Source organism: Elephas maximus, chromosome 10 (genome assembly GCF_024166365.1).
Source record: "Elephas maximus indicus isolate mEleMax1 chromosome 10, mEleMax1 primary haplotype, whole genome shotgun sequence".
Taxonomy (NCBI): domain Eukaryota; kingdom Metazoa; phylum Chordata; class Mammalia; order Proboscidea; family Elephantidae; genus Elephas; species Elephas maximus.
The window spans coordinates 29,051,821-29,064,945 of NC_064828.1; the positions used below are offsets into that span (position 1 = coordinate 29,051,821).

General features: G+C 39.3%; 1 protein-coding gene across 1 annotated transcript; it reads left to right on the plus strand.

Annotated features, from left to right (window-relative positions):
- The first annotated feature begins 3,184 nt into the window (after nt 1–3,184).
- On the plus strand, nt 3,185–4,129 carry LOC126084512 (olfactory receptor 11H6-like). The gene has a single exon (XM_049899126.1). The coding sequence runs from the start codon at nt 3,185–3,187 to the stop codon at nt 4,127–4,129; it is 945 nt and encodes a 314-aa protein (XP_049755083.1).
- The last annotated feature ends 8,996 nt before the right edge of the window (nt 4,130–13,125 follow it).

Sequence of the window (13,125 nt, forward strand, 5' to 3'; positions counted from 1 at the left end):
CTCTATTTAAAGAGAAGTTTGTTTTTTTGCGTTTTTATTCCAGGTAGCTTAGAATTAACCTAACAGGATTTGCTCCACTGATAGAACTAATCACAGGAAACATGTCGTAAGCTCCACAATATCACTGCCAAAGCAGAATATCTACTAAGCAGCAGTGGCAAGAGGATTATGATTTCACACATTTTCTTGAGGAAGCCATGTAATTTGGAACACGATTATAATAGTTCCCATCCTACCCCCAATTTCCCTTACAGTTTACATCGTGAGATTCCTCACGACAGAGCTACGCTTTCTTTTTACTCTTGCTTCAGTTCTCTTGCCTAGAAGCACAGAAATGACCTGGAAGAGAAAGCCTTTCACCAAAGTAAAGGAAGTAGCTCCCCCACAAGCTGTTGAACGAGTCAATAGGAAAGAAAATTATAACTCTAGTGTCAACTCTGGTATTAACAAATAAGAGAGTCCAAAATTTACAGACTCAAAAATGAATAAAATCGAATGCGAGAGAACAGGAAGAACAACATAACCAAGTGTTCTAAATAAGCTAGTGCTGCTGGTGTTTGCACCATCAAAACAGCAACTTTTCAACAGAACCAAAATAAACATCTGCCCCAAAATAACATGAAGTGATGTGATCATCAGTGGAAATACTGAGTCCCAAGAGCCAATTAATGGGCTCCAGAGGGAAGAGAACCTTTGGGGTATGACTGACAATCTTCCTGCATAAAGTCCCACTTTTAGAATTCCTAGGAGACTATATCCCTTAGGATGCATAAGACATGACTTTCAGAGTATACATAGATAAGACTGTCGTAGAGCAAATATGCCACTTTCCCCACAAACCAACACTGAGTGTACAGCCATGTAAGTCCCTTCTCTGGCTGCTGGTTACCAAGGATGCTATGCCTCCCATCCTGCCTGCCATTCGTTGCAGTAAAAACAGAAGATTACAAGTCAGACCTGCCAGTTCTATGTGGAGATGGGTTCAGAAGAGATACAAGTATATGACAGCTCTTAGGCTTGCTGTTTAGCTAGCCTTCTATTGTGTGACTGTAAAAATAACAGCATCCTCAGGCCGCATGAACGAATGTAAGGAGACTCATGTTTAAAACTAAGAGGGCTGGGGAAACTCAGGAGAGATGAGGGTGAGGAAGAAACTTCAATAGCATGTAGGAGCTGTCTTTATTTACCAATCAGAACTAATTCTTTAGGGGAACAGAGACATTGGCAAAGTGTCATCTGGAAAGGTTTGGGAAAGGGATGATGAGGAGCAGGGCTGTAATAATTTTCATTTCTCCCCGTCTGGCATGTATGGCTGTGCCTAAGAACAGATGATAGCCACTGAAAGATGGGAGAGCAATGAGCTGATTGAGCATTCCAAATTGGTGAAATACATTTCCATGTGGTTTGTGAAGCCATCAGAATGCTCATACACATTAGTTACCAAATATTTCTTCTTGCTTTTCTTATTCTTTGCTCATTTTTTTTTTTTTTTAGCTTCCTGGGTACTCTGATTTCCTGCTACAGAGGACACACTCACAGCTTTGCCACACCAGAGACAATCTATCAATGGACTGAAGAGGAGCCTTACAGTGAAGTTTGCCTTGAAAAGTTCTGAACCTCTCCCATCCCATTGTGTCTCCAATTGCAATAATCAAGATCATCCTTAAAAGTATGGCATTATGTGATGTGGACAGTAACACATTTTATAACTAATACATTAATAAATATTCTTAGCTAGAATATAAAAAACAAGTATAAGTGTCTGGAGCTGTATTCTGGGCTTATATTTTCCTAAATAAATATTACTCAATCATGTCACCTGGGATCACTTAGGCCCATTTAGGGGATCCAGAAAGTAAAATAAGACCAAACTATTGGCTACGGAATCTCAGGAGATTTTGATGACCTTGTTTTGCCCCTCTCACAACGAAAGTCAGATAATGTTCTAGACAAAGTCGAAGTCTGAGAAGGAAGCTTTCATGAAGATTTTTTTATACTCCAAAATTACAATGACTTCCCAGCTTTCCCTCTACTTCTCAATACCAATCCACCTTCCCACACCCATAATGTGATGAGAGTAACGGAGGGAATCCTTATCTGGAGAGACAGTTTAGGGCCCTGTCATTTGTCCCAGGGGTCTCTGCTTGTGTATGCTTGAGACTTGTAATCCTTTGCATCCATCTCTAAATCAGATGAGTAGGAGCTTTCTAGAAATTTTGACACCTTAGGCAAAAATTTTAAAATTAAATACCACATCTATTCCTCACTTTTTTTTTTTTTTACCTGTAAGGAGAATTGTAACTTAGATCAAGGCTTAAGAGTGATATTTTAATTTAGCTGGTGAAATACAGAATCAAATAGAAAGCCGTCATGTAGATGCCTAGGTGTTCAAAAAGTGTCCCTGGGTGGTGCAAATTGTTAAGCTCTCACCTACTAATTGAAAGGTGGCTGTCTTGGAAGAAAGTCCTGGTGATCTGCTTCCAAAAGATCATAGCCGTGAAAACCCTGTGGAGCTGTACTACTCTGCAACACATGGGACTGCCAGCTGTCAGAACCAACTCAACTGGTTTTTGGATGTTCAAAGATTTCCTGCATTAACAGGCTTGATGAACACTAAAGAAAGGACAGAATATTTGACATTGTTTTGAATGGGGTATAAGATCACCTTAAAACCAATAATAGTATAACTCTAACTCTGATGCAGAATGAAAGTGAATTTCATAAAGACTTTGTTCATTACCATTCTCCTTCTTCTCCTTCTCTGATGCATAGCTTTTATGTTTCTGATTCCAGACATCCAAGTAATTGAAATTATGTGTCCAATATTAAAGGTGTTTCATATCTTATTCTATACATAATTTTCATATTTCCTTACATATGTTTGTAAGTACTGTTATTAATCTTCTCCAAGATGCTTATTGCACAGGATCCTATCCTTTGAGAAAATTCTGAAAGAGGAATAAGAGTTCAAGGATTCTAAGTGTCAGATCATATCAAGCACTCTCAAAGTTCAAAAGTCTTTAACAGTAGAATAATATTATTAGCTATGTAATAAAATAACATAACCTGAAGAAATTAGGAATTTCTAAAAAAAAAAAAAAAAAGACGTAAAGTAATACCCCTGAGAAGTAATAAGGTTGTCCGAGTCATTGTCACTCTTTTGCTCTTCACCCCTTAGGAAGCCATGAATATGTCAAGAGTGAACACAGTGACTGAATTCATACTCCTGAGTTTCCCCTGCTCCAGAAAGATCCAGGTCCTCCTCTTCATACTGTTTTCTGTGACCTACATCCTGACACTGATGGGCAATGGGGCCGTCGTCTGTGCAGTGATGCTGGATCAAAGGCTCCACACCCCCATGTACATTCTGCTGGCCAACTTCTCATTCCTGGAGATCTGTTACATCAATACTACTGTTCCCAATATGTTAGGTAACTTCCTATCTGAAGCTAAAACCCTCTCTTTCACTGCCTGCTTCCTTCAGTTCTACTTCTTCTTCTCCATGGGCATCACTGAAACCCTCTTACTGCCCCTCATGGCTTTTGATCGGTACTTAGCTATCTACAGGCCTCTCCACTATCCGACTATCATGACCAATCATTTCTGCATGAACTTGGTGGCCATCTGCTGGGTGACAGCCTTCCTCTGCTACCCAGTCCCTATCTATTTTATCACACAACTCCCTTTTTGTGGCCCCAATACCATTGACCACTCTGTCTGTGACCCAGGTCCCCTTCTGGCCCTGTCCTGCATCCCTGCCCCTGGAATTGAGCTTTCCTGTTCTATATTGAGTTCTCTTATTATCTTTATCACCTTCTTCTTTATCATTGGGTCATACACCCTGGTTCTGAGAGCAGTGTTACGGGTCCCTTCAGCAGCTGGCAGGCGTAAGGCTTTCTCCACCTGTGATTCCCACCTAGTTGTGGTGTCTCTGTTTTATGGGAGTGTAATGATGATGTACATCAGCCCAAACTCTGGAAATCCAGCTGGGGTACAGAAGATTGTAACCTTGATCTACTCATCAGTGACCCCACTGGTAAACCCTCTGATCTACAGTCTCCGGAACAAGGACATGAAGGCCAGCTTGAGAAAAGTTCAGATGTATGTGAAAATTGGTCAAAGTGAATAGAACAAATGAGTGTACCAGGATCAGACTATTTTTCCTCCATTTCTATTCCCAAGTGAAAGGTAAGCTTCTCTTCATTTGCACCTATAGACCCAGACCCAAATTCATTAATTGCTGCCAAGTCAAGGAATGAATAGCTGCATCCCAATTAAATCAGGATTTGCCTGCAAATCAGAACTTGGTAGCTGGTAATTTGAATTAAATCACCTGGATATCTGGACTTTAGGTCTTTCTCCAATAATTTCTTCTACTTTTATTGCTGTTGTAAGGTGCCGTCAAGTCAGTTTCAACTCATAGCAACCCTATAGGACAGAGTAGAACTGCCCCATAGAGTTTCCAAGGAGCGGCTGGGGGACTTAAACTGCTGACTTTTTGATTAGCAGCCAAGCTCTTAACAACTACACCACCAGGGCTCCCTTTCTCTGTGTGAATATTTACCTAGTCCCTGACCTCATGCTTTTGTTTTGTTTTGTTTTTACCTCTGATAAGTGCATATTCCATTCTTATGCTTGTTTTTTTCCAGCCTAGTGTCTCTACTCTACTCCAAGCAGGGGAATAAAGCATTCACACCATCGAGGCTCAGATAAAAGGAAATTAATGCCACTCAATAAATCATAACTGAGCTAAAATTTTTATTTAGTTGGCATCCAAGTTATTAATAATGATCTAAAGCACTAGCTCCAAAGCCTGTTTCATAATTACTTGAGAAAATTTTTTAAAGAACAGATTCTTGAGACTTTCTTCAAATCTCCTAAAACAGAATCCTTAGGTGAACCCTAAAATCACAATTTTAAAGCAACCAGGTGATTCTGATGCACCTGAACCAGCACCAGTTCACAGACTGGTCTTTTAGAGACACTATGTTAAATAAGTATGTGATACAGGCCGACACATAAAAATCTTATATTAGTTCTGTTCTTAGCAGGAAAAAGGAAAGAAGCTACAGTGAATACTTTGATTAAAACATTTACAACAGTAGAAGCTCCTTTTAAAAATTTTTCCCCCGATTCAACTTTCAAGACTTCCATTTACAAAATAAGCAGTAGATTACATTCTTTTTACCTTTCCCTGTTTGTGACAGATAGTTAGGATACTCGGAATAGGATTACATTTTTAAAGATTAGCTTGCAGTGGTGTTACATTTTGGGGTTAGTTCCAAAAGAAGGATGCTAAAGTTGAACAGATAGCCCAGAATTGATAAAAGCAGGGGAAAAAAAACCAGTGTGATTCTAATACATCGACAGAGGAAAATGGCAGATTCAGAAGATTTTGATAGCAGCTCCAGGTGATTTGGTCTATTTGGTCAAGAACAAATTGGTCTGTTGGCATCTGAGATTGATGCATTTCATTAATTCAACAAACATTTACTGATATGACCAAGTATCTACCTTTGTGAAGCTTACATTCTAGTAAAGAAGACATGTAAAAAGTAGTTAAACACATAATCTATAATTCAATAGTCTTAAGTGTTAGGAAAAAATAAAAGAGAGAAGGAATTTAAAAATACTGAGTTAAGATGAGGGGTAATTTAGATAGCATGGTCAGGGAATGGCTTTCTGAGGAGGTGCTATTTCAAAGAGAAGGAGCAAGCAAGGCAAAGATCTAGAGGAAGCTAGTTCCAAGTAAGTGTAGGTATATGTTTGGGGTTTTTAAAGAACAGGAAAAGCTAATATTGGCTACACAGGAGGAAAATTGTATATGAGGCTGGAGAAGTAGGCAGGGTCAGATCGCCTAGAACCCCTTGGCAACAGTAAAGAGTAAGAATTTGATCTGAACTTTTGAGGGAGCCTGTCCAATACTATTTATAAAAGTAAAGTCTTAATAAAGATATCACCACCTTCATAAACTATTCTTCACTCGAAGCTACTTATTTACTTACATGTTTATATATATATATGTCTTTGTTTATTTTACTATATTCCACCTTGTTTTATAAAAGATTTGCAACAAAAATGCAAAGACAGAGAGAGAAAGAAGGAAAAATATGAATTTAGAAGGAAAAAATTGAATGAAGACTTCTGGTCTATAAGATTTTGTGTTGTTATTAAAGTCTAGTCCCTAAATTTGCTCTGAACTCCCTTTTCATCAAAATGAGGAAAGAAAGAAACATATGTGTATATGATTTTCATTATCTGTGAGAAGAAAACAAATGGATTCCTCAGGGAAAGTAAAACTCTTATGGCTCCTTGTTATTGTTGTTGTTACCTGCCATTGAGTCAACCCCCCACTCATGGTGATCCCACGCACAAGGGAACAAAATGCTGCCTGGTCCCACACCATTCCCATGATTTGCTGCAGATTGGACCGTTAAGATCCACAGGGTTTTCATTGGCTGATTTTTGGAAGTAGATCACTAGGCCTTTCTTCCTAACCCTTCTTAGTCTGGAAACTTAGATAAAACCTATTCGACCTCACAATAAGCCTGCACTGAAGGCAGGTAGTGGCTGCACTTGTGGAGCATTGGCCAGAGTCAAACCTGGATCTCTTGCATGGTAAATGGTCAAAATATTAGAATAGACATTTCACCTGAAGATAAACAGATGAAAAATTATAGAATTAAAACATATTCACTATGCAATGGCAAAGAACAATGATGAATCCATGAAACATCTTACAACATGGATGAATCTGAAGGGCATTATACTGAGTGAAATAAGTCAATCACAAAAAAACAAATATTGTGTGAGATCACTATTATAAGAACTCAAGAAAATGTTTACACAGAGGAAAAAATACATTATTTGATGGTTATGGGGGGGGAGGGATGAGGAATGGAAATCACTAATTAGATAGTAGAAAATGTCAATTTTGGTGAAGGGAAAGACATCACACAGTATGGGGAAATCAGAACAACATGACCAAGGCAAAGCCATAGAAAGTTTCTAGCCACATCCAAATACCCTGAGGGACTGAATTAATGGGGCTGAGGGCTGGGGACCATGGCAAATGGCATAACACAGTTCATAAAGAAAATGTTCTACATCCAACTTTGGTGAGTAGCGTCTGGGGTCTTATAAGCTTACGAGTGGCCATCTAAGACACATTCAGTGGTCCCATTTCATCCAAAGTAAAGTAGAATGAAGAAAACCAAAGATAAAAGGAAAAAGTCCAAAGAACTAATGGACCACATGAACCAGAACCTCCACCAGCCTAAGCCCAGAAGAACTAGATGGTTCCTGGCCACCACCACCAACTGCTCTAACAGGGATCACAATAGAGAATTCCAGACAGAGAGGGAGAAAAATGTGGAAAAAATTCAAATTCACAAAAATAGGCCAGGCTTACTGGTCTGACAGAGACTGGAGGAATCCCTGAGACTATGGCCCCAAGACATTATGCTAACTCAGAACTAAATCTCTCTCTAAGCACACCTTTCAGACAAGGATTAGAAGGCTTATAAAACAAATAATACCACACATGAGGAACATGCTTCTTAGTTCAATTAAATATATGAGACCAAATGGGCAACTCTCGCCCAAAAGAAAGACAACATGGCAGGAAGGGACATGAAAAAAATTGGACAAATTGAAATGGGGAGCCTGGGATGGAAAGGGGAAGAATGCTGTCACATTGTGGGGATTTCAAACAATGTCAAAAACAATACGTGTACAAATTTTTGAATGAGAAACTAACTTGAGCTGTAAACTTTCACCTAAAGCACAATAAAAAAGAAAATTTTCAACATCGTTAACCAATAATCAAAGACTGGAAACAACTTAAATATCCATTAACAAGTGAATATATAAACACATTTCAGTATATCCACACAGTTGAATATTAAAATTCAATATTCATAAAATATTCACAAAAGGAATAAATTATTGGTACATGCGACAACATGCATGAATCTCTAAATAACTATGCTGAGTGAAGGAAGCCAGACAAAAAAAATACTGTATGATTTCATTTATAGAAAACATAGTGAAAATGAGATCAGTGGTTTCCTGGGGAGTGGAAAGAAGAGGGAGAGGAGGAGGGAGGTTAAAAATGGAGCACAAGGAAACTTTGGGGAGTCATGGTTATGTTTACTATCTTGATCATGGTAATGGTTTCGCAGTACATACATATGTGAAAATTTACCAAAACACACACTTGAAGTGCATACAGTTTATTGCATGTCAGTTATACATCCATGAACGTGTTTAAAATAAAGTGCCTTCTTGGGTTAATCTTAGAAATGAGGAAGGGGTAAAAACAGGACTGAAAAAAAGGCAAAGAGTAGCACAGATACTCCTGAACACCATTAACCTATCAACCCTCAACACCTGCAGGTCACTTTCTCCACATGGATTTGACTTTTTGAAAGCCACTCACACTGGGTGCTCTTTTACATTTTCCAAAGAATTAAACATATTTTTGAGTTCCCACAGTGTACCCAAGTGGTTTGGTGTCATTAAGACATGGAGACATGTGCAAAAAACTCTTGACAAGTGGGGTAGTAAAGAGACTGAGGCTGCACTGCTCAGTGCCTCATTTGCCAGGCTTAGGACTTTGAATTTTATGCCATAGACAGAAATATTAACAGTGCCAGTCTTAGCTGTCTAGTGCTTCTAGAAATACCACAAGCAGATGGCTTTAACAAAGAGAAATTTATTCTCACAGCTTGGGAGGCTAGAAGCTCAAATTCAGGGTGCCAGCTCCAGGGGAATACTTTCTCTCTCTGTTGGCTCTGGGAAAATGTCCTTGTCATCAATCTTGCCCTGGTCTTGGAGTTTTCAGCATAGGGACTTCAGGTCCAAAGGACACGCTATCTTCCTGGCTCTATGTGGTTGGTGATAATGAGGTCCCCATGTCTCTCTGCTTGCTTGTCTCTTTTATATCTCAAAAGTGATGACTTAAAATACAACGTAATCCTGTAGATTTGAGTCCTGCCTCATTAACATAATTGCCTGTAATTCTGCCTCATTAACTTCATAGAGGTAGGATTTGGAACACGTGGGAAAACCACCTCAGATGACAAAATGACGGACAATCACACAATACTAGGAATCTTGGCCTAGCCAAATTGATACACATTTTTTTGGGAACAAAATTCAATCCATAACAGTGCCCAAGCAGTGAAGTGAGCTGAACTAACTAGCATTTTAGATGAAAATATCTGCCACAGTAGGGAGGGTGGAGGGATAGGAGATCAGCTGTGTTAAAAGACCTGTCCTTCTAATGAGGATAGGTAAACTTTGGAGCCCACCTCCCAATTGAAGCTGGCCAGAGAGCAGCTGCAGAATAACCCTGTTCTGACTGATCTTATTGCCAAAACTGGGAAGGTGAGCTCTGTCTGGCGTGCTCAGACTTGCCAATAATCTGGACGCTGCTCTTTGAGAAAAAGAAAGTAACTTTATTGCAATGCGCAGAGCAAGGAACTGGGAGGAAGTTGCTCAGATCTGACTCCCTGAGCTACGGGGAAGCAGGACTTATATGTGATTTGGGCAACAAGATGGCAGCTACTTGGGAGGGAAAATTCTAGAAGGTGGCCAGGAAACAGGAAATGACTTGGTTCTTGTTGGACTTCTTGCTTCTGAATAGGGTCCGGTGATGATTTTCCTTCTGGTTCATTCCACCTGTTGCTTCATCCTCACTTGAGGTTAATTAGCTGTCACAGCTGACCTTCTGTGCATGTGGGATGGGACAAATCTGGCTTAAGGACTAATGGAAATTTACTGACATTCGTGGGGTCAGGTTACAACCTTAGCCAGGAACATCTTTGGGCCTGGATCGTGTTCCCCAGAGGCCACCGTTTTCTTGCAGATGGATAAGTGAAGTCTTATTGAAAAAGTGCAGGTGTCCCAGCCACCATAGTTTGCGTTAGGTTTGTTAATGCCCTTCAGCCAAAGACCGCATGAACACCTGTAGACGAGCAAGTTGGGCTTATTACTCCTTGTAATGAGGAAGAGCACATACCAGGGGGAAGTTATGGAAAGAACCTATTATATGATTTGAGCTTTGGTTAGGTGATCTGGGGGAGGGGTCTAAGGAAGTACTGGGTCTCTGGGTGGCACAAAAAAGTTAAGTATTCAACTACTAGCTGAAAGGTTGGCAGTTCAAACCCACCCAGAGGTGCCTGAGAAGACAGGTCTAGCAATCGACTTCTAAAAGGTCATAACCTTGAAAACCCTATGGAGCAGTTCTACTGTACACACACGGGGTCGCCATGACTTGGAATTGACTAGACGGCAACTAACAACAACTAAGGAAGCAGAGGTTTGCTCCAGATTGGATGTTGTCAGAAAAGGGGGCAATTCTATATATCCTGGTGGCATAGTGGTTAAGTGCTATAGCTGCTAACCAAGAGGTTGTCAGTTCAAATTCGCCAGGTGTTCCTTGGAAACTCTATGGGGCAGTTCTACTCTGTCCTATAGGGTCGCTATGAGTCAGAATCGATTCGGCAGCAGTGGGTTTGGTTTGGGTTTTGGTTTTCTATATACTAGAATGAGAACAAAGCTACAATTTGTTTAAAAAAAAAAGGTCAAGATGTTTGGTATTTTATGGGTAACAAAGTGGCATTGTCTTTTTCTGTGCTTAGCCAAAATTATGAAGTGCCTTGTTTTGTCTGATTTTATCATGGTCTCAGAGTAATGTTGACTGAGGTGGGTACTCTGTGAGACTGTTTATATCCAATAGGAGAATAACATGGCCTGTGGTCAGATCAGCTTGTAATAACAGTAATGTTTAGCTGCGAATGTCAGATCAGTTCTGGATGCCAGTGGCTGCTCTTGTTTTTTTTTTCCTCTTTCAGGCCTGTAAGATTTTTCATTAGGTATTTGGTAGGCACTATAAGGGGACTTAAAAATTTAATTGTTAGTTAATACATTAATCAAAGAATCAATAAATTGATTTTTAATATTTCATGCCACCTATTAGATGTTTGAAGCCAAGAAAATATGTTGTTTCAACTTGCAAAAAAAAAATGAAGGCAGGCCCCGAGGGAAGTAAATAGGAAGCATGGAGCTGTCACTCGATACCGTTCTCCTTTTAGAAGACGTAAATGGATCTTCAAGGATCACAAAAACAGGGCTTACTCCCTAGTAGCCTTTGCTTATAACTCCTCCATGCTCCAACAAACACAATCAAGGATCTTTATCACAACTGTTTCTACCTCTTTGTTCCTCTCTGGTTATTGACAAGAAGATAAAAAGAAAAATTATCTGAGAAGGTTCAGGTTGGGATTCCATTTCCTGATTCAGGTAATAAGGTGGTATAGTGTTTAGAAGATAAATTATTAACAAATTCTTTGGATAAGTATGTTAACTCTCAAAAATAATTATATATTTTAGTTAGTCCACTGTGCTGTATTCCATATGGGGGAAAACAGACATTTTTTTGGTGTGTTCCTTATGCATGCCCTAACTGTTATGCTGTTAGGTACCATTGAGTCAGTTCTGATGCACAGTGACAGGTCATGGATTGAATTGTGTCCCCCAAAAATATGTGTATCAATTTGGCTAGGCCATAATTCCCAGTACTGTGTGATTGTCCAACATTTTGTCATCTGATGTGCTTTTCCTAAGTGTTGTAAATCCTATCTCTGTGATGTGAATGAGATTGGATTAGTGGCAATTATGTTAATGAGACGGGACTCAATCTACAAGATTAGATTATGTTTAAAGCCAATTTCTTTTGAGATATAAAGAGAGAAGTGAGCAGAGAAACATGGGGCCCTCATACCACCAAGAAAGCAGCACCAGGAGAACAGTGCCTCCTTTGGTCCTGGGACTCCTGTGCAGAGAAGCTCCTAGGGGAAATTTGATGGCAAGGACCTTCTTCCAGAGCTGACAGAGAGAGAAAGCCTTCCCTGGAGCTGACATCCTAAATACACACTTTAGCTACCTAGACTGTGAGAGAATAAGTTTCTCTTTGTTAAAGCCATCCACTTGTGTTATTTCTGTTATAGCAGCACTAGATGAGTAAGATACAACCCTACGCACAACAGAATGATATACTGCCTGGTCCTGCGCCACCTTCACAATCGTTGCTATAGTTGAGCCCATCATTACAAAAGGCTGTAGTAACCAAACCCAAAGTCTGAGTGCAAGATTATTTTTTTTTAACAGAGAACAGAAGTTTTTTTTTTTTTTTTTTTTTTTTCACTCAGAAGAGAGGAAGGCCATTATGAAGATGTATAATCATCCAAACTCAGCGTGCTCTTAGAATGACTTAGGTGGTCACAAGCAATGGCTGAGAGACAGAGTAAAAAAAAAAAAAAAGGTTTTTGTTCTTTTCAAGTTTCCTGCTAAATCAATCTTAACATTAGACCAATAATATCAGGTTCCACTTGGTTTTCTGACCCAACCAAACAGCTGTGCCAAGAAGGCCAAATTCTATCCTTCAACGGTATTGACCCAGAATGACTAGGTGAGTAACTGTTTAGAAGCAAATGAGCGGCAATTATTTCCTATAATTAATTTGAATGGTTTTCTCATAAAATTGGTAGATAGCATGAATTAACAAGTTATTCAATGGTCTGAAAAAAAAGAAGAAGAAAATTGAACCCAATAGTACCAAAGAGTCTCTGTTCCACAGTCACACAATAGGAGTTGACTTTGTTCAAAAGTAACTGTGTTGGTGTGTTCTCCTTGAGGAAACCTAGGAAATGGATTTATTTAATCATTTTATAGTTATTGAAAGTTAAGTGAAAGCATTATGATAACCCCCAATAACCTTTGTTAAAGTGAACTTCTCAGATAAACTGATGTCAAACCCATGATAAAGTTCTATTTGAAACTTGTTGCTCAGGAAGAGGTTTCTGAGTGAGCCACTCTGAAGATTTCTCTTTTGGTGAAAGGAAAATAATGCCTAGTATTATTTTTTGGATTAAGCATAAAGCTGGTCACAAGACTCAAAGCTCACCTAGATGGATAATGAACTTCTCAGAAAAGCAGCTGCAAACTACATCATGCGGTAAAGTGTTCTCCTAAACCAGGTTTGGGGTAATTATCTTTCTCACTTCAAGGATACTCTCCCTTAAGAGTGGACCAATGCTAATGTAACTGCCTATTCTGAAA